This window comes from Callorhinchus milii, unplaced genomic scaffold (genome assembly GCF_018977255.1).
Source record: "Callorhinchus milii isolate IMCB2004 unplaced genomic scaffold, IMCB_Cmil_1.0 Scaffold2, whole genome shotgun sequence".
NCBI lineage: Eukaryota > Metazoa > Chordata > Chondrichthyes > Chimaeriformes > Callorhinchidae > Callorhinchus > Callorhinchus milii.
The window spans coordinates 35,520,116-35,541,582 of record NW_024704743.1 but is presented as its reverse complement, the minus strand read 5'-3'; the positions used below and the strand labels follow the sequence as shown (position 1 = coordinate 35,541,582).

General features: G+C 40.2%; 1 protein-coding gene and 1 non-coding gene across 2 annotated transcripts in view; both read left to right on the top strand.

The window, feature by feature from the left end:
* The window catches only part of LOC103184569 (coagulation factor XIII A chain), a 40,239-nt gene extending 25,725 nt beyond the window's left edge, over positions 1–14,514 (top strand). Inside the window, exons 9-15 of the mRNA XM_007902662.2 lie at positions 477–580; positions 1,049–1,137; positions 3,443–3,596; positions 6,153–6,434; positions 7,745–7,905; positions 11,935–12,071; positions 13,540–14,514. Coding sequence (XP_007900853.2) covers positions 477–580; positions 1,049–1,137; positions 3,443–3,596; positions 6,153–6,434; positions 7,745–7,905; positions 11,935–12,071; positions 13,540–13,678 — 1,066 coding nt within the window. The 3' untranslated portion in view covers positions 13,679–14,514. The remainder of the gene's footprint in view (positions 1–476; positions 581–1,048; positions 1,138–3,442; positions 3,597–6,152; positions 6,435–7,744; positions 7,906–11,934; positions 12,072–13,539) is intronic.
* Positions 14,515–16,174: 1,660 nt separating this feature from the next.
* Positions 16,175–16,246, top strand: trnaa-ugc. The gene has a single exon. It is a non-coding gene; the product is annotated as a tRNA-Ala (tRNA).
* Positions 16,247–21,467: the final 5,221 nt, after the last annotated feature.

Sequence of the window (21,467 nt, the reverse complement as noted above, 5' to 3'; positions counted from 1 at the left end):
CACAAGTTGTCGATTTTATGACTCTGTTAAATCTTACTGGATGCAGTTTACTTATACCCTTTAGGAGCCTGAATATTTCAATAAGATTTATCCTGAGCCAGCTGTTTAATGTGAACAATTAACAGCTTCTGTAGCCTTATTACCCAGATGCCTAATTTCTAACATCAAATTCAATTGGAATGTAAAAATGATTTACATATAAGCATTGTTCTAATCAAACTTTCCATGATCAGTTTTGTTGTTGCACCTGAGATGCTTTTCGTCCCTGTTGATTTTAAGAATAATGCTTGCATTTGATATAGCGCCTTATCACATCTTTGAGACGTCTCAAAATGCTTTACAGAATATACTGTAAAGTGAATTAACTGTATATCTTGTGGGTGAAACGTGGCAGTCAATTGTGCACAACAGTGTCCTACAAACTGGCATGGATTGAGTGAGCAAATTAATGATCTTCCTGTTTGTATTACAACTAGGAATTACCATTGCTGGAATGAATGTTGGATGAGCAGAGCAGATCTTCCGCCTGGTTATGGTGGATGGCAAGCGGTCGATGCCACACCTCAAGAAACTAGTGGAGGTGAGTAATCAAACACCAATCTGAGAGATTTAGTCCATGTCTGTGAAATAGAATGCAAGCCACAACTTGTCTTAGCCTGTAAGATCATTTTGCTTTAAATTATTAAGATTGCACCGACTGTGGAAAATTTAAAAAGTCAATCTTAATTTGACAGCCGATTCTCTGTGGTTCACAAAAAGATGCAGCTTCCAAATTAAGAATTTCAGATTTGTCAACTGTTCTGCGCAGTCATACAATTTGAAGGCTAAATTATTATTATAATTATTACTATTATTGGCTAAAATGAGGCAAATTTCAGGCTGATTGTGGTTCAAGGATAAGTGAATTCAGTTCACTTACAGTTATCATCAAAGTTACTTTCATATCGACAAGTGCAAAGATATTTTATTATAGCAAAAATGAGCTCTGGATAAATAACTTTCCAGTAAAGTGTACCTTTTCTAAGGATTAATGTCTTCTTTGTTTTAGGCATGTTTAGGTGTGGGCCAGCATCTGTTCTCGCCATAAAACATGGTCAAGTTTTCTTTCCATTCGATGCTCCTTACATTTATGCTGAGGTATGTGGAGACTACTGGCTGTTGACCTGCAGATTTATACGATAAACATAAGTAAATGTAATGAGATCCCGAGACACATTTAATGCTGTTGGTAAATATTTAGTTCACCTGTGTTTTTTNGATAAATTTATTGAAAAATGCACAGTGAATGCTAGTTTACCTTTAAAATATAAATATAGATTAGATGCTTTTAATGCCAAGGAATTAGTGGGTGAGACATAGTATTAATGTACAATACTGTACAACTCCTGATATTCCAACCTTTGAATTCCAGCAAAAGATGTTTGCTCAGCAGAAAGGCTAAACACCCTATTTGGGATTGTTAATGGCTTATTAAGCAGGCATCGGGTTTGATCCCTAGCTTCCCTTTCTACCACACATCTGTTCCCTGACCAGGACCACTTTTTTCCACCTCCGCCACATTGCCCACCTCCGTCTGTACCTCACAACCAATGCAGCTGAAACCCTCGTCCATGACTTAGTCACTTCCTGCCTGGACTATTCCAATGCCCTCCTCGCTGGTCTCCCCAGATGCACCATACACAAAATCTAATTAATTCAAAACTCTGCCACCCGGATTCTCACCAGCACAAAACTCCTTAGCCCCATCACACCAGTCGTTGCCAGGCTTCACTGGCTCCCAATCACCAACGGATCGATTTCAAGATCCTCTCACTCATTTTCAAATCCCTTTATGCCCTCGCACCTCCCTACCTATCCAACCTGCTTAGCCCCCCATTCCACCACCCGCTGCCTCCGCTTGACTGGCTCTGATCTCGCCTTTGTCCCTCATGCCCTCCGTTCCACCATTGGTGGCCGTGTCTTCAGTCACTATGCCCCGAAACTCTGGAACTCTCTCCCTCAATCCCTCCACCTTGCCGCCTCCCTCCCCTCCTTTAGATCCCGCCTAAAGACCTTCCTCTTCGATCGTGCTTATGGTCACCTGCCCCCTCCCTCTCTCCCTGGCTTGTTGTCAGACTCCGCCACTGTACAGCACTCTGGGATGCTACCCCACGTGAAGGGCGCTATATAAATACAAATTGTTGTTGTTCAGTAATCAACATAGCAATCAGTCACTTTTCACTGTATCCTCACATCGACTTGGAACCCATGGTTGACACTCCAATGCAGAGCTGGGGATGCGCTGCATTATCAGATGTGCCGTTCTTCAAATGAGACATTAAACTAAGATCTTGTCTGTCTAGGTGGATGTTAAAGATCCCCTGGAACTATTTAAAAAGAGTTGGGAATTTCCTCTGGTGTCCTGGCCAACAATCTTCTAAATAAAAATTGGTCATTTGCTTCATGGCTGTTTGTGTGACATTGCTATGTGCAAATTGGCTGCTACATTCGTCCACAAAATACCCAGTCACATCAGCTATACATTATAATCCTGTGAAGTGCTTTGAGATGCCTTGATGAATTCATAAGGTGCTATATCAAATGGAAGGATTATATTATTATTTTCTGTGAGCAGCCAAATAGCCCCTATGGAGCCCTTAACCTCAGCTATCTGTAACTTGATACTGTGATTAGAGGATGGAAGGGTGGGTATTCTGGAAGGATGAGATTAAATGGGTTGAAGGGCTTTCTTGATCTGAACAGATCTCGTGAAGGTTTATTAATAATAGTCCTTGCATTTCTTATGACGTTCTTATTTCTTATGCATTTCTTAGTGTCTTATGTCTTCGAGATGTCTCAAAGCGATTCCAGTTTAATGGAATTGTTCTACTCCTGGTTTCATTCCGAAACTTTTTATCTTCCACACCCTAATCTTTTCCTTTTGTTCCTTTAAGATCATGTTTTGCAGACTGTATTGATTATTTACAGTGTGCTCTCAGGGATTTTTATGTTCTATAGAGTGGAGCTTGTTATTGCTTGGTTCTGAACAAGCTTTCCCAGTATTTCAGCATCACCACTAAATATCCTCAACTCTAAATCACGCACATAACAATTAAACTGTGTGTCAAACTGCTCCTTTTCTTTGGCGCCATTTTCACCTCTCTCCAGCCTCTTATTATAGGGTGAGTTTTAAAGCTCAAGTGGCCCCCTACCACAATATTAAGGTCATCTCAACTGCATGAGAATTACCTGGTGTGATTAGAAAGTGATATTACTGAAATGCCAAGAGGAAAAATATCTAATTGACATGAAATGGATTTATTACTAAATAGATGAATTACAAGATAGTAAGACATTCAGTGTTCTTTATATCATCAATGGGATCTGCAGAATTCAGATCTATCCCCTCGCGCTGCAAGTTTTATAATTATTGGAAGTAAATGTGCTTTTTTTCTGTTTTAAGGTAAACAGCGATGTAATCTATTGGACTAGACATAAGGATGGGACCTTGACTAAAGCTGATGTAAAGACTGATCAGGTTGGAAAATTAATTTTGACACAGAAGATTGGGACTGAATTAGAGGAAAACATCACAGAGCAGTATAAGTTCCCAGAAGGTGAGTGAATAGGTGGAGGTGGTTTGATAAGTTTAAAAATGAAGGAAATTTAACTTCAGGTATGCAGGAGCACTACTGTGTTTAATTTACCAGAGGCAATGAGATGGTATTTGCACAAGGTTAGTTTTATTCTCCTTTTGGAGAATTGAGGAACTTTTGCAATACTTAACGGCTATAAAAATACAAAAGAAAACCCATTATCTGCACCGATTGGGACTGGCCTCATTATGGGTATAGAAACAATGGATCATCATGCGAAATACAAATTAGTTACAGTGCTAACCAAAGACCATCAACAGTTATACTTTCAGACAGTGACAGTACTGTGAGAGCCCTTCTCGTTCTCACTTTCTCTCCCTTGCCCTCATATTCTTTCTAACTTTGAATCTTGTGGTGTTCTACTATAGCTCAAACACCCATTTAGCACCAGCAGTTGAATACCATAAGAAATGGGACTTATTTCAAGCTCAATAACACTCCTCAGCAATAGCCAGATATTTTGAGCAGTGCTCGACATTATTCATTAGTGCAAATGTCCGCACAAAGAAAACAGAGTAAGACTCCAAAGTTCTGTCACAGAAACTAGGGCTTGTGGGGTGATGGACTATTGAATAAGAGAAAACTCATGATCTTACCGTTAACACTGATGCAGCAAAGTCACTGACTGAAAATAAGGTGAAAACATTGTGGGCCAGGGAATAAATACTAAAAATATTCAAAGGTATTTTCTCCCTGTTTTGTCCAACCAGGAGTCTGACTTTCTGAAATCTCACTTTGCCTAAGTCCATTTTTTTTCTAAAAGTGTAAGAATTTCATTTGTAAGCCATTTTCTGCAGTTCTTAAAAAGTTCCAAATGAAGGCTGAATTTAAAAATTTTCCACAATTCTGAAAAAACTTAAATTTTAAAACTGGTCATACAGACTAAGATGAGGTGGAACTTTGTGCCCTTGCAATCTTCTGTCAATATCCAACTTGAGCTTGCCACTTGGAGACTTTGCAATTGAAAATTGCACCAGATACTGACAGGGTTATATCTATTGTCAATTATCGAACTTTTACCTTTTCATTGGCTGCAAATCCAGCCTGTCAAAACTCAAGTCCGTCGCCTTTTTTACCATTTGTTCTGGGCAGATCATTTAGTGTTAATCACTTGATGCAATGAGCTAACCAAGTAGCTGGCTTAAATATGTCTTACACTGCATCTTTACCTTCAAACCTGACTGCCATCAATCTTTCAAAAGTAACGTTAAACCAAGGTCTCGTCTGTTCTGATGATTCAGGGGCTGTTGACCTTGCTTTTGCTCATTTTCTCTCCCCCACCTCTCCCATTGCCACTCAGCTGCTGCCCCCAGCTTGGGTGCCCATCTAGCATTGTCAAGCGTTTTGAGATGTCTTCTTGACATGAAATGTTCTATATAAATGTTAATTGTATTGTATATTAAAGATTTCATGGCACTACTTCAAAGAGAAGCAAGGAGTTCTCCCGGTGCACTGGACAGTATTCCTTTCTCATCCAAATAAAATACAAAAAATAGTTAGACATTGCTGATACAGATGAATTGCTGTAGTAATATCTGTCGATATTGCTCGTATTTGAGCATTGCTGGGTTTTCAATCACTGTGAGAGCATGACATCCCGGCCATCCCTGATCCTGTCCTCACTCGATGTCCTTACGTCACCTTTGCTGCAGAGATTCTGGATAAGAATCTGGAGTGGGAGCCCTGGTTGATATTCCCCTCCACAGCTCAGTAAGGGTGTCGCAGTTGAAATCAGCTACATAAATCAAAGTGGCAACCTTTTGGGGCATGAAATTCCACTTTGTCTTAGCTTTAAAGACACTTCTTAAATTGGTCTTAATTAAGAAGTCGGTTCTCTGCAGTACGGAAATTCTTTTTTAAAAAAATAAAGCTTCCAAATGAAGATTGTTCTACAATTCTGTACTATTTTTTGCCTACGATTAACTGAAATTCTGAACCTCAGGTCTGTGCTGTGCCAGGTCTTTACCCAGCGAGGTCATTAGGGGGAGCTGCAGCATGACATTGGATTACATAATCAAATGTTAACATCATACAGGCTCCTGTATCGTTTTCACTTTGTGAAATGCTGGTGAAGTGTGTCACAGTTTTCTTGATATGTGTTATAGTAAGGCAAATTGCTCCTCTAATGCTTGGTGTCAGTCAGTCAATGCAGTACTGCAACTGAGTCATTAATTTTAATCCGATATCCGGTGAAGCAGCTTTGAATCACTGTTTCCACAGCCAGGAATTCTGGGGTCGTTGCTTGCTGACAAAACATGTTGTTGAAATTAAGTCGTTAGTGGGACAAAAAAACATTCTCTTGAAGTTGGGGGGTGGGGTAGTATTTAATCTGAAACCTGTTGTTAAGGACAGATTTTAAGCACCTGTTTTAATCTTGTGTTCTGTCCATCCAATAACTGCAGTATCACATCAAGTTCCTCATTCCTCCCCCATGTTATGTCGCATGTTTTCCAGTTACTCGGCAGAATAAAATGAATTTGCGCAGCGCCACTTATCTTCCTTGTCTTATGTCTGCAGGCAGCAGTAATGACAAAAGGGCACAGGAGTCGGCAATACAGTATGGTGTTAAAAAGGAGAAAAAAGTAATTGCCAAGCCGATGGATGTATCACTGCGTGTGCAGGTGGAAGAAAAGATTTTAATTGGCACAGGTTTTGTCATCAGTTTGGAATTCAAAAACAACAGTGATGAAAAGAGAACTGTTACTGTTCAACTCAGTGGCAGTGTTGACTTCTACACAGGAGTCCCAAACTCCAATTTTATAGATCAGACACTCAAAGTGTTTGTGGAGCCTCATCAGGGTAAGACAAAACATTCTGTCCAGTATTCAACAGCGAGGCCCCAAATTATACCTCGTCTTAGCTCTGTACAACTCTTTCTTAAACGTTAAAATTGGGCAAAACTGTGGAAACATTTTAAATTCAATCTTAATTTGGAAGCTAGGTTTCTGCAGTTCATAGATCCGTAATGTTGTAGAAATTTTCAGAGTAGAATGAGGTTATGGTGGTGATCTTAAGTTTATGCCCTAAAGTTATTGACTCACCAACCATTGGAAGCAAGTAATCATTATTTACCTTATGACAACCCTTACAATTTTGAACACCTAAGAAAGAACCAGCTTTTTTAAATTGAGGTTAAATTCCCAATGTTTCACCATTCTGCTGGATCTTGAATTTTAAAACAAAATGGCTTTACATTTACAGCCTAAGGCTAGCTGGAATTTCGAGCTCACACTTTCTATTTTAATTATACTTCTTCCTAAAAGGTTAAATTATCTCATAACATCATTGTGAAGGTCAGGCTAATTATTTTAACTGCTTTGATTCCATATCTTGACATTGTAATGGGAAGACGGTCGGTTTGGCTTTCTGTAAGGATGAGATCAGTTGGGATTATTAATTATTATGAACTCAAAATGTCCCTGTCCCCCATGTACAGAGCCTTGTCTGTTTATTGTCATCTCTTGCCGCTTGAATCACCAATCCAGTTTTCATCGTTGCCAGCAAATATGGCTAGAATGAAAACTTGTTCTAGGTTTCACTTGGTATAGCGCCTTTCATGTCAGGAGGACGTCCCGAAGGGCTTCACAGGATATTTTGTAAAGTGGAGTGACTGTACATTTTGTGGACAAATGTGGCAGCCAATTTGCGCATAACAATGTCCAAAAAAAAAAACATTGAGTAAGTGATCAAGTTTATTTGGGGGATAGTTGGCCAGGACACCAGGGAAAATTCCCTTCTCTCTCCATGGGATCTTTATCGTTCACCTGAACAGGTAGACAGAGCCTCGGTTTAATGCCTTATCCAAAAAATGGCATGTTCGACAATGCAGCACATTCCTGCACTGCATTGTAGTGTCAGCTTAGACTATATGAGTTGCAAGACCTGACGTGGGGTTGGAATCAACACCCTCTGACTCAAAGGTTAAGATGCTACCAACTGAGTCAGGCTGAATTAAATGATGAAACTGAACAATGTGAAACAAAGAATACATCTCAATTTTTGTGAAGGAATTCATAATGCTGTTAGTTTTTTTACAAAAATCTACGCAAAACAAGTGGATTTTTAAAAACCTTATACCCAAAAGATTGTTATTAACCTGTGTCTTCCAGTGCAACAGGCACAAGTGAAAATCAAACCAAAGGATTATGTGAATCGCCTTGTTGAACAGTCTACCCTGAGCTTCCTCATCACTGGACGTGTGAAAGAAAATGAACAGATTCTTGTTGCCAAGAAAATTATAGCTCTGCAGATCCCAATGTTAAGGATGAAGGTCAGTGATGTATGGAGCTTGAACGCAGTGTGGAAGGCCAAACCTTACTGACAAACAGTGAAATAGCTGATAGCTAATATTTTTTTAAGATTTCTGCTGAGTGCCTTTTGTTCGCTTATGTTGCTGTTGTAACATCATGACTTGATCAAATAGTATTTCCAGTTTTATCATATTTGTGTTGAGTAGTGTGTTCAGTGGGGATGGGGGTTATATATAAAATCAGGGAGAGAAAATGAGAGAGAGAATGAGGGAGAGGAAAAATTTGATAGAGGAGGTGAGAGAGAAAGAATGTGAAAAAAATAGTGTTCCAGAAAAGCTGGGGGTACGTATTAAATGTCAGGGTATAGTGGATGAGGAAAGGTTTGCAGAGAAAGGGAAACTTGCACATTGACATCTGAAAAAGCATTCTAACTTCTCTGTCCACCTGCAGTTTTGTGGTCAACATAGGTGTCCCCTATATAGCACACAGACTGGTGAGCATTTTGCTCCAATGATAACTCGGGTCATTGCCAATATCTTGTGAATCTATATAACCAGGGGACGACCTAGAAGGGACATTATTTCCAATGCAGGTGATCCTGCTATGTTCGCATACTGTGGTGCTGGTGCTAGAATACTTTTTGGATGCCAATAATAATAATCCTTGCATTGGATATAGCACTTTTCATATTGATTATTTGTGGGCGAAACGTGGCAGCCAATTGCGCACAGCAGTGCCCCACAAACAGTCGTGGACTGAGTGACTTAATATTATTAATAATTATTAATAATTAATAATATTACATTTTACTGTTTTATTTTGAGGGATTATTATCTCTGGAGAAGCGATCTACCAATCGATTAACAACCGGGTTCCTACTTACTGCTAGGTAAACAGAGGCGTGTGGAGTAAGGAAACTTGCCCAACATTTCTCCCTGCCTGGGAATTAAACCCAGGTCTCTCGCTTGCGAGACGAGTGCTCTAACCACTGAACTGCAGGACCCCACAGTCCCGTGGACCATGTGCATCAAGAGAGGTTATGCACCGGGTGCAAAAGTGTGCCTTGTTTGTTTTGTGTTCTTACCCAAATCCCAATGTCACAGAAAAAAATATTTGCTGAGTGAGCCACAGACCATCTGTTTGCCAACATTGATAAAATACATGCAGATGTAGAGTGAGACCAGCTCTGTGCAGCAGCAAATCTAGAAAAAAAAGGTAGTCACTTTGAGGTGGAAAGTATACAGTTTATATCTTTTCATAGTCAAAAACTGCAGCTGGATGGAGAAGTTAGATTGCTGATTCTCAGAATCTTAGTACATTTACAAATCAGTTAATGATGGGATATTCACATTCTAAACTTACACAATCATGGTCCTTTCATTTGTGGATCAGAGGAGAGTCAGATGTCCTTTCGGTTGGTAACGTCTGAAAAATTTCCAAACTTTCCAAGAATTGTCCCTTGAACCTCTCCATGAAACATAAGATTGCTATCTTCAAAGTCGAGGAAAGTACAGATTTGTTTTAAGGAGCTCCTCTGCAGTTTTTATTCATTATGGTATATAAACACTGGCCCCTCCATTCCAATCTAAACCCAAGTACAATTACTTTAATAAAAAGTTGAAGAGCTTTGGTAATAAACTAGAAGACATTCATTTAATCCTGCTTACAATTTTTAGTCAAACTCCTCTATGCTTATGTTTTTCTGGTTGTTGGGTGACAAAATCAAGCACCTTACCCAAGAGCATTGCAGTTTTCAAGATTGCAGGTAAAAGTATTGGGAACAACATGTAGAATACATTTTCTATTGTGCCACACAACAGTCTTATGCAGTAGAAGATGCCATGCCCAAGAGTGTTCCTTTTTCTTAGCTGAACAAGACTGAATAATGGTCCATGAGTGATGAAAGAAGATAAGGAAAAGGGGTGGAGGCAATAATGTCCAACAAAAAATTATATTCTTAAACATACTGGTAAATTAGTATAGCAAAATAACACACTCAATCCCAAACTGAGTTAATTGTATCTCTGCACAGATTAAACTTGTATGTTGTGTCAGTCTTGGCGTTAGGTTGTCAGTTCTGGAACTCCTACTGATTGTGACAAATGAACTGGTTATAATAACTTTCTGTACAATTTTCTGTACTTTTTTTATTTGTGATTTAAACCGTGCACTTCACAAGCATCCAAAATGATGAGCGTTTATGAAACCTGTTTTCCTTTTCAGTAACACGTTTTGAAAACCTTTTAGTGTAATTTTCTTAGAGCAGATTCATAGTGTTACAGCACAGAAATGGGCCATTCGACCCATCAGGTATGTGTTGGTGTTCCACGTAAGTCACCTGATCTAATCCTACTGTCCTACTTATTTCCCATCTAAATTACATTGCACAATAACGACGACAAATTACAATTGTATAGCGCCTTTCACGTCAGGAGGACGTCATAAGGCGCTGGACAGTCAGGAATATGCACCCGAGCTGGTGGTTGGGATCAGAAGAGGTGGAGGGTGGAGAGGGTAACACGAGGAGAGTGATCGAAGGCACGGTCGAAGAGGAAGGTCTTGAAACAGATCTTGAAGGAGGCAAGAGAGGGGGTGAGGCAGACGGACTGTACTATGGAGTTCCAGAGGTTGGGGGCAGAAAGGCTGAAGGCCCGCCCACCAATGGTGGAGTAGGCAAGGTGGGGGACATGAATCAAGCCGGACCCTGCTGAGCGGAGGGAGTGGACAGGTTGGTAGGGGTTAGGAGATCACAGAGCTAGGGAGGAGCAAGGCCATGTAGGGCTTTGAATATGAGGACCTGTATCCTCTGTGTGATGGGGAGCCAGAGGAGCTGGGCGAGGATGGGGGAAAGGGACACGGGATGCAAAGTTCTAGATGATCTGCAGCCTCTAGAGGGAGGAGTTGGGGAGACCGACAAGCAGGGAGTTTGCATAGTTGAGCCTGGATGTAATGAACGTGTGGATGAGGGTCTCGGCGGCCTGTGGTAAGAGACAGTGATGGAGCCGGGCAATGTTGCAGAGGTGGGGTAAGGTGAAGCATCACCCAGAACAATACATGCAGCAGGACAAGAGATCACAAGTTCAGGGCTGTGAAAGCAATTTTAGGAGTTACAAAAGGGAGTAATTTAACAGGTGGAACGGGTTATTATATTGAGGCTAGGGCAACAACTTGCATTTATATAGTTCCCCTCAGACAGGGTAGCATCAGTCAAGAAACAGTTTGATACTGCAATGGTAGGTTGGGTATTCTAGACAAGAGAGATGAAATCAGACAAAAGAGTCATGTGCATCCACACCTCTCTTATGACTTTATGATCCTATAGGTATAGCAGCCTGTGATTTAAAGCCCAAGGAAACTTTTGTAATAATAATAATATAAGCCTTGATAATAATAATAATAATAATCCTTGCATTTGATATAGTGCTTTTCACGTCGGGAGGACGTCCCAAAGCGCTTCACAGAACACACTGTAAAGTGAATTGATTATATATTTGTGGGCGAACGCGGCAGCCAATCGCGCACAGCAATGTCCCACAAACAGTCGTAGATTTAAAATGGTCAATTTATTATTGTTTTGGGTTTTTGGAGGGATTATTATTAGGCGTGTGGAGTAAGGAAACTTGCCCAAGGTTTTGCCGCCTGGAATTGAACTCAGGTCTCTCGCTTGCAAAGCGAGTGCTCTAACCGCTGAGCTACAGGACTCCACAAATTTGCCTTGAATTTGATGTAGCGCCTTACCTTGTCGTCAAGACGTCTCAAAGTGTTTCAAAGGACATACTGTAAAGTGTAGTTTGTAAAGTATAAACTGACTGTGTAGTTTGTGGATGAATGAGATGGACAATTTATGTACAGCAATGTCCCACAACAGCCATGGAGTGAATGATCATGGGGCCAGGACACATGGCGAAACTCCCTTCTGTTTTTGAGTAATGCTATGCGATATTTAATGTCTCCATAACATTTAGTGTAATGGTAATATTGCAGGCAAATTGAAATTTGAATTAACAGTATTTATTCTTGCCAGAATTACCTTTGTGATGTCTTTCCAGGTCGAAGGACCGACACAGTTTGGCAGGGAGGTAAACCTAGTGACTGAATTTACAAACCCTCTCAAACAAAATCTGGAGAATGTGGTTCTGCGCCTCGAGGGCTTGGGCTTGTTGAAGCCAAAGATAAAGTTTTTCAGGTAGGAGCCATCAGTTCTGAACAAACAAGGTCTGAACAGTCACTGCTGGGAATGAGATAGCTACTGCTGCAGAAATCTCAGCACTAACTACATCCCTTAGACTGAATCACCTTGTGCCTGTGAGAGACGACCTATTGATCTGTTGAAGAGCTTCCAGCTGGCAGGAAAATCTCATCTTGTTTTCTAGAGGATGAAAAAANTGGAAGTGGGCAAAAAATGAGGATATGAGACTTTTTCCACTCATGATTATTTGGCCAGCATGGGATTTTTTTTTCTTACAGTGTTGAAATCTGTTAACCTAGGGATTTTTCAGTATATAGTGGGTAGATCTTACAGTTCAACTCCTCATACCTTCTGCTCTCCTAAAGGCACTTTGACTCCTTTTCCCATTTATTGACACAAAATTTCACAAGTGTTGGTTGCCTTCACCCAAGTGGCCATTGTTCATGTGTTCACCTTGATATTGATTGCTGGCAGGTTATTTGATCATAGAGGGCATCATAGCCGAGCTCAACCCTATACTCAGTTGTTGTCTGAGTCCCCCACCTTCCCAAATCCAACCCCAGGCATAGGTGCAAACCCTCGACTCTCTTGCGCTTTGGAACATCCTCCTGATGTGTAAATGCAATTTGTTGTTGTCGTCTACACATGAACAAAGGTTCATTAGGGGAGAGAGGACTGTGAGTATTGATCAGCTCCGGGAAGCTTGTCTACTTCTCTTCTTCCCTAGCCCGGGGCACTGAGGCCAATTGTACCAGCAAAACTGCTGCCTGGCTGAGATTGGCTAACTCAATACAGACTGGGATTCAAACCTGACCAGGTTTATCTGGGAGATTGTTAGCCAGGGAGAAATTCTCTTCTCTTTCCGAATGGGATTTTAATGTCCACATGAACAGGCAGGCAGGGCCTTGGTTTATTGTTTCATTCGAAGGACAACACCTCTAACAATGCAACATTCTCTGAACGCTGCATGGGAGTGTCAGCCTAGATGAAGTTCAAAGCCCCAATGTGAGGCTTGAATCTATAAACTCCTGACTCAGAGGAGAGAGTGCTACCAACTAAGCTGGGCTGACACACGGCCAATTAAGAGAAGGTTGGGTAGAGGTTCCGGGTGGTTTTAATTGTAGTAACCTTGGCTATGTTAGATTATAACCAAGATTGATTATTATATTTGCAACTTCTTGTTGATGTGTGCAAGAAGATCTTGCATTTATATAGTGCCCCTCATGCAGTGTAGAGTCTCAGAGAGCTTGACAGTGGCGGAGTATGACGCCGAGCTGAAGGAAGGGACAAGTGACTTGTAGGCACGATCGAAGAGAAAGGTCTTCAGGCACAATCTGAAGGTGGTGAAGGAGAGGGCAAGGCTGAGAGATAGAGGGAGAGGGTTCCCGAGTTTCGGAGCGTAGTGACTGAAAGCGCGGCCATCAGATCTGTTTTATCTCACAATAAACTGCTTTTTCCATTGCAGTATCATCCTTCAGAATGGGACTCTGACCACTAGTGACGTCTTTGTGCCATGGAAGCATGGTCCCCGGAAGCTGGTTGCTAGCCTGGACTGTAACTTGCTGAGACAGGTTGTTGGAGAGTTATGGCTAACCATTATTTAGTGAAGGAAGAAGGAAAAAAACAATAACTTTTTGTGACATAAAGCTTAGCTCTAAGGAGAAAATGAATGCAAACAGGGTCTAATTTGCTGTATTTCTCAATGGTATACCACAGAACCAAACTACACAGAAGAGACCATTCAACTCATTGTGTGTGTGCCTGCTCTCTGAAAGAGAATGATCAGAGGGAGTTCCCATTTGCGCTGTTTAGATTCTTAACTAAGGAATCCTGTTGCAAAATATAGCAAATTAAGTCGTATTAATAATGTAATCTGGCACAATTATTGAGGCTCACTCTCCTATTTTTTTTTCTGCACCCTTTTATATTTTTCCCTTTCAGATATTTTGCTAATTCCCTCTTAAAAGCTAAGATGGATTCTGCCTCAACCATAGTTCAAGCTAGGGCATTCCATGTCCTAAATTCCATTTGTGTGTAAAAAAAATTTTTTTAAAAAAATTGCTAACCCTTCCATTTGTTCTTTTATTACCTTTAATCTATATTTTTCAGTAACCGACTCTGAGCAGTAGTAATTGGCTTTAACAAAACCCCTCATAATTTTAAACCTTTATCGGGTCTCCTCTCAACCTTTTGCTATTATGCCTCGTATACATGAGTTCCTATAAGACTCAATGAGACTTTCTTTGAAGGCATGTTGTGGCGAGGTTTATATGACTTCTGTATTCAAACAAATGCCACAAAGGACATGGGTTGCAAGAGCAACAGTGGTACATCAGAGTTTTAGTGAATAGCTGGTGAGGTTATATCCTGTGCTACAGCATTTATTCTTTTGGTGTGCATATTATTCTATCACCTACTAATAAAATTAATTTGAATGCAATATTGCCTCTTTCTGTATTTACATGGTTCTTGTTTTCTGCAATTGAGTTTTAAGATCCCACAAATTATTGCAAAACTACCAAAGCTATTTCTGTACCTTTCACTGCACATGAAACTTTGAATCCCCCATCTCACTGAATCTCAGCCTATTATAGTAAAAATCATCCCACCGTTTGATGTAGAGCCCTATCACATTATTGTAATGTCTCAAAATGGTTCATTGGATTTACTCTAATCACTGTATATTTGTAGGTGAATGTGGCAGACAGTTTTTGAACAGCAGTGTCCTATAAACAGACATGATGTGAATGATCAGTTTTATTTGGGGAATTGTTGGCCAAGATACAGGGACAAAATCTTTTAGGATAGCCCCTTGGGATTCTGCTCCGTGCACCTTAACAGACCCCTCGATTTAATGTCTAATCCAAACAATAGTAGTTTAAATAGTGCTTGCCAAGTGCTACTTTGGAGTATCAGCCTGGACTATGAGCTCAAAGTCCTGACATGGGGCTTGAGCCTACAACCTTCTGACTTCGAGGTAAAAGTGCTACCAACTGAGCCAAGCTGACACCTTTGTGGTGCAGAGATGCCAACCACAGGCCAGAGGTGCTGCTTTAAAAGATAGGAAAATTGAAATGAGAAATATCATCAGGAACTTCCTAGTAGCCAGCTCATCATCGACAAAGGCCTGCAAGTAAACCATCTAACCGCTCTTGCCGACAGCTACTACATAGCCTGGAGAGACCAAAGGCTAAATACACTTTGAAACAAAAGAAGGTTGCTTGACAGCAGTATAGGATTCACCACAAGCTGATCTGAAGTTGCTGGATAATGATACTTTCTCCGGCTGGTTTTAAAGGTTATTCAGAAGCTTTGAGTTGTCCAGTTGTTTATCTTCTGTCTGACTTTCCCCAGTTAAACGTTTTAAATGAAAGGAAGTTTTATTGATGGAAAGATCAAAGTGGAAATTGGAAAGAACAAACTGGAAGTATGTGATAAAATGCTATATTAAATGCAAGGGTTATTATTATAAATACCAGAATAACTTGAGCAGATGTAACAAATATTAATGCACTCAGAGAACTGCAAGCAATTGTTGGAACTAATTCCTTATCAGATTTGTACAAAAACATCACATGCGGGGTGGAGGGGGGGAAGGAATTGCAGTGTTCCTTACCAGATTAATAGAATAGATGGATACTATTCACATGGAATCTATTAAGACTCATCGCAATTTCCGATGTAGTGCTATAGAGTGCCCACAACGTGACATCGCTGTCTCCTGTTTTTGGCACAGTGTTTAGGCTCAAAACTGGTTTGAAGATTTTAATACCACAATTTTTGTTACCACTGGTACGGTTGCCATCTGAGGAATTTCATTGATGGTTCACAAGGTACCAATTTGAATCATGTCGAATCTGTTATGAAACCATAAATTTCACCCAATGATGTATTTTTATTATCACCATGTTTTCTTCATAGAATCATACAGCACAAAAAGAGACCATTCAGCCCATCGAGTTTGTGCCGGCTCTTTGAATAGAGCAATTAATGTCAATCCCACTTCCCAGCCTTTTCCCCATAACCCTGCAAACCCGTCCTCTTCAAATACCTGTCCACCGCGTTTTTAATAGTAGTTATCGAATCGGACTTGACCATGGAGTCCTGTAGCTCAGTGGTTAGAGCACTCGCCTTGCAAGCGAGTGACCTGGGTTCGATTCCCGGCAGGGCGAAACGTTGGACAATTTCCTTACTTCGCATGCCTCTGTTTACCTAACAGTAAGTAGGAACCCGATTGTTAGTCGATTGGTGGATTGCTTTTCCAGGTTATAAAAATTTATTGTAAAAATAATAATAAATTGGTCACTCAATCCACTACTATTTGTGAGACACTGCTGTGTGCAATTGGCTGCCGTGTTTCGCCCACAAAATATACAGTCAATTCACTGGACAGTATATTCTGTGAAATGCTTTGAGACGTCTTGAAGATGTGATAAGGCGCTATATCGAATACAAGGATTATTATTATTATTACCCTTTGCATTTCTTTTTCAGGTCCTAAGAATAGTCTCGTAAGGTGTCTTTCTCCCATTGGAATGCAATGAACAAAGGATATATAAACTATGTGGAAGTATGTAGAGGGAATAACAAGTGCCTTAATTAAATAATTAAAAAACAATGAAAAATGTATCACAGAATAACCTGGAATCCTTTTCATTAGTTGTCAATTATGTAATTAAGGGAGCCTGTAGTTTCCCCATTGCCCATGGTTAACCCAACCCGTAAATTAGAGCCCAAGATCTGGAAACATTTGAATACAAAATGATGGAAACTTATACTGTTGAATAAAAGTAGGGATGAGGATATAGCTTACCCTCTAGGTAAAGAGTAAGTGAAATATTGACATTTTATTGTGAACAGAGCATTTCAGAATCTGAATTTCAGTATCTGGCAATTGTTTTGGTTTAAGTGCTTAAAATTCTATTTCTTTCTATTTCTTGACACCTATGCACATGCAGGCCATTTTAAATTTGATCTAATATTTAATGTAAAGTAAAACCATTTAAGCCTGTGTGAAGTGAGCTGTCAGAGTGGGTTGTGCAGGACGCTGAATGTGTGCTATCCGTGTACAGTGTGGAGCCAATAAAGAGATTCATTTATTCCTCAACCGTCAACCACTTCAAAATCTCACCAGGACAGTCCACACACAGAGCTTGGTTTGAGATTCTGCTACTGGAGTGAACTGTAGGAATGACAAATACATTAAGCTGAAGAAATGAAGATTGAGAGGGCAAGAAAACGTGATGTAGAGCTTTAAAATCCTGAGAGGCACAGAGGACATAGATTTGAAATTAACAAGCTTCAAGTGAGGCTAGAGATTAGCAAGAGTAGTAGTTACATAGGACAGACTTCTAGTTTATGTTGTGTTGATTATTTCCTCCAATAAAGAATTGGATAACTAAATGCATTCAAGAGGAAGCTAGACCTTCACATGAAGGAGAGGGGAATAGAAGGTTACAGGAGAGAGTAAGGAGTCGGTGGAAACTTGTGTGGAGTATAGACATTGGCAAGGACTGGTTGGCTGAGTGGCTTGTTCGTGTGCTGTACATTCTTTGTAAATCTTTGTAAGTATCTGGTTGGCAGCCATACTGGAAGATACACGGACAGATGGAGCAGTCCTTTTGTAGTGGGACAGATTTGGGCACCATTCAGTTGGCCAGTAAGGTGGCACCATAAACGTACTGATTTTGCGCCTCACTGTCATAGAACATAGAAACTCCTATTGCGCAGTTGGATGTGTTTACTCATTCAAGGAACCATCTACCCATCCACCCAACACCCTTCCTATTGTTTTTTAATATCTGTACCAATCCAGATCATGTTTCTTGATCATCCAAATCAATTTGCTAAATTGCAATAATTCCCAATGTGGAGTAAAAAGAATACAAGGCAAAGAAGGCAAAGAAATTGTCATTTTCTAGAGTGTAATGATGCATATTGGAGATGCACATCAGGGTTAATAGTTATGAAATAAAGAACTATGCCTGAAGAGTTTTACGTAAGGTATAATTGTACTGAGACTTGCACATAGCACTATGAAAGTTTAAAGCAGCCATGGAATTTTCTTTTCAACAAAAGATATAAATAGGAATATGAGAAAAGAAGTAGATCAGTGGTGACCAACATTTTTGATTGGCCAACCAAATACATTTTTCTTGATTGAATATTTCTTGATTTATGGCCACACCATAAATATTACCACTTGGTAGCTATTGGAAACAAAATACTGTACAGTATTGATTTATCACAGACTTACCTAGACTGGTACGAATGTCTAGCAGGCCACTTCTTGACTCCCTTGAGGGCCATGGGTCACCACTATTGACGTAGATGATGTACCATGATGTACCATTATTGTAAAAAAATTCCATTCACATATTTTACAATGAGTTACAAACCAATTTAACAACAGGTTTTATGTCAAATATAGTGTCTGCAGTTTAGCAAAAGGTGGGTTCATAGTGGTGCGTATTATGCATCTCTGTAAACCATACGTCATCCCCCAACTGCAGAGGGAATTACAGATGGACTTAATGATCTCATTAACAACAAATCTTTTTCATGTACCATGATACACGTTTGCACATGGTTTGCACATGATAGAACCCCCCTCCATCATGTTTCACTTTACATGAATGAAAAATTTATGTTGAAGGTGTTATATAATAATCCTTGTATTTGATTTCATGTGAGAGATGTCTTAAAGTGCCTCCCAGGATTTACTGTAAAGCGGAGTGACTGTGTATTCGTAGGAGAACTCGGCAGTCTATTTGCACACAGCAATGTTCCACAAACAGCCATGAAGTGAATGACCTCAGGAAGGATATATTGGTTCTGGAGGGGATGCAGCGCAGATTCACCAGACGGATACCAAGGCTTAAAGGCTTAAATTATGATGACAGGTGCCTAACCACGGTCTCTATTCCCTTGAGATTAGAAGGTTGAGAGCTGATCTGATTGAGGTTTTTAAAATAATAAAGGGATTTGATAGGGTAGATACAGAGAAACTATTTCCTCTGGTAGGGAAATCCAGAACAAGGGGGCATCGTCTTCAGATTAGAGCTAAGCTATTTAAGAGTGAAATTAGGAGGCAGTTTTCACCCAAAGGATAATGGAAATCTGGAACACTCTCTTCCAAAAGGCTATGGATGCTGGATCCATTCACATTTTCAAGACGGAGGTAGATACATATTTGTTAGGTCAGGGTATTAAGGGATATGGGGCAAGGGAGAGTAATTGGACTTGAGGTACAGATCAGCCATGATCTTATAAAATGGCGGAACAGGCTTCAGGGACTGAATAGCTTACTCCTATTTCTATGTTTCTATGTTTTCTATGTTTTCCATGACCAATTGTATTTGGAGGATTGTTGGCCAGGTCACTGAGAGAAACTCCCTTTTCTTTTCTCTTATGTTGGGTACTTCACTGGAGCACCTTAATTGGGTCACTCACTCTTCTCCCACATAGGCAGTATTCCAGTGGAGAGGCACTGGCTCATAGAGCTCTGCTCAGTATAACCCCCTCTCGCATTGCTCCATTCTGATCAAATCAGCAGCAGCAGCATAAATGCGTCTTTATTGTAGCAGCTTATAAAGATGAAATACCAAGCACTTAAAACAGGATTTGTTCCTTCAGTTTTACAACCATCCCTCGTGTATTTCTGCGTATTGGAAAAAAACAAGCTTGCTGTATGTTTGTGAATGTGGCGCAGCAAGGTTTAATGAAGGAGCAACTCAATTACTGAATTGTAACAAATGAAGTAAGCCTTTTCCATTTCCTAGTTTCAACAAAGTGTATTATTCTACTCAAACTGTGTCTAATTTAGCCAGTCTGCACTTTTTATTAAGTTGGTAGTGTGTGAATTGGAGGATTTGCCTCTGTGGAGGATGTGAGACTCTCTTGTGAGTCCATGTGGTGCAGTCAGATTTTCTACTGAGCCCAGAGTGTGCTTCAGTACAGTGCTAGAGGACATGGAGTCAGAAATTTTGGGATATGAATTTGAGCCGTGCCCATCAAGGTCACCATTTTAACTTTTTTTACTCCTGGGGGAAAATGTTACTAGGGACTGGACCTAGGATTGGCTTTGCTTTGAAGGTTAATAAAGGTTCCACAAGGCAGCTGAGTTAAATTGTCTCTTTTGCACTTGTAACAGCAAAGCCAAGTTGAAGGAGCTACATTATTGTACAGTAGGACAACAGGATATCAATCCATATTATGTGTCAAATAGCAAGAAAGAAGATGTATTAAATAATGTGGAAAACAAGGAATAGAAGGGTATGGGAGGGAGTAAGGAGTGCGTAGAGACTCAAGTGGAGTATAAACAGTGGCATGATTAGGCCAAATGGCCTATTGTGCGCTGTACAGCCTATGTAAATCTAAATAAGGCAAAACTGTAAATGTGAAAATAGTTACATTTAGATATTAAAATAAACATCAAGTGTATTAGGACAAGAATTTCACATGAATCAAATCACCACTGCTCCTATTGGATGGACCCAGAGTACTCAGACGTCATTAGATAGTGGGTGCCCAGACCTCATGGAATCATAGAATTATACAGCACAGAAGGAGGCCATTCCGCCCTCGTATCTGAGTTAGCTCTTTGAAAAGAGCTATCTAAATCAATCCTATTCCCCTGCTCTCTCCCCATAGCCCTGCAAACTTTTCCTCCCCAAATAATTAACTACTTCTCTCTTAAAAGTTGTTATTGAATCAGGTTCCATCACCCTTTCAGGCAATGCATTCCAGATCCAAACAACTCGCTGTGTGAAAACATTTATCCTCACCTCCCCTCTGTTTCTTTTAACAACTATTTTAAATCTGTGCCCTCGGGTTACCAACCCACCCGCCAGTGGAAATAGTTTCTCCTTGTTCACCCTTTTGAATCCCCTCATAATTTTGAAAACTTCTATTAAGACTCCTCTTAACCTTCTCTGCTCCAAGGAGAATAATCCTTGTTTCTCTCGCCTCTCCTGATAACTGAAGTCCCTCATTCCTGGTACAATCCTGGTAAATCTCCTGTGCACCCTCTCCAATGCCTTGACATAAAGTGTGGTGCCCAGAACTGAACACAGTACTCCAGCTGAGGCCTAACCAGTGTTTTATAAAGGTTCATCATAACTTCCTGATTTTTGTATTCTATGCCCCTATTTATAATAAGATTAGTATCCCCGTGTGCTTTCTTCTAACAGCTTTATCTGCCTGTCCTGCCACATTCAAAGATTTATTTATATGAACCCCCAGCTCTCTCTGTTCCTTCACCCCCTTTAAGATTGTACCATCAGCTTATATTGCCTCTCCTCATTCTTCCTCCCAAAATGCATCATTTCGCATTTCTCCACATTAAACTTCATCTGCCACATGTCTGCTCATTTAACGAGTCTGTCTATGTCC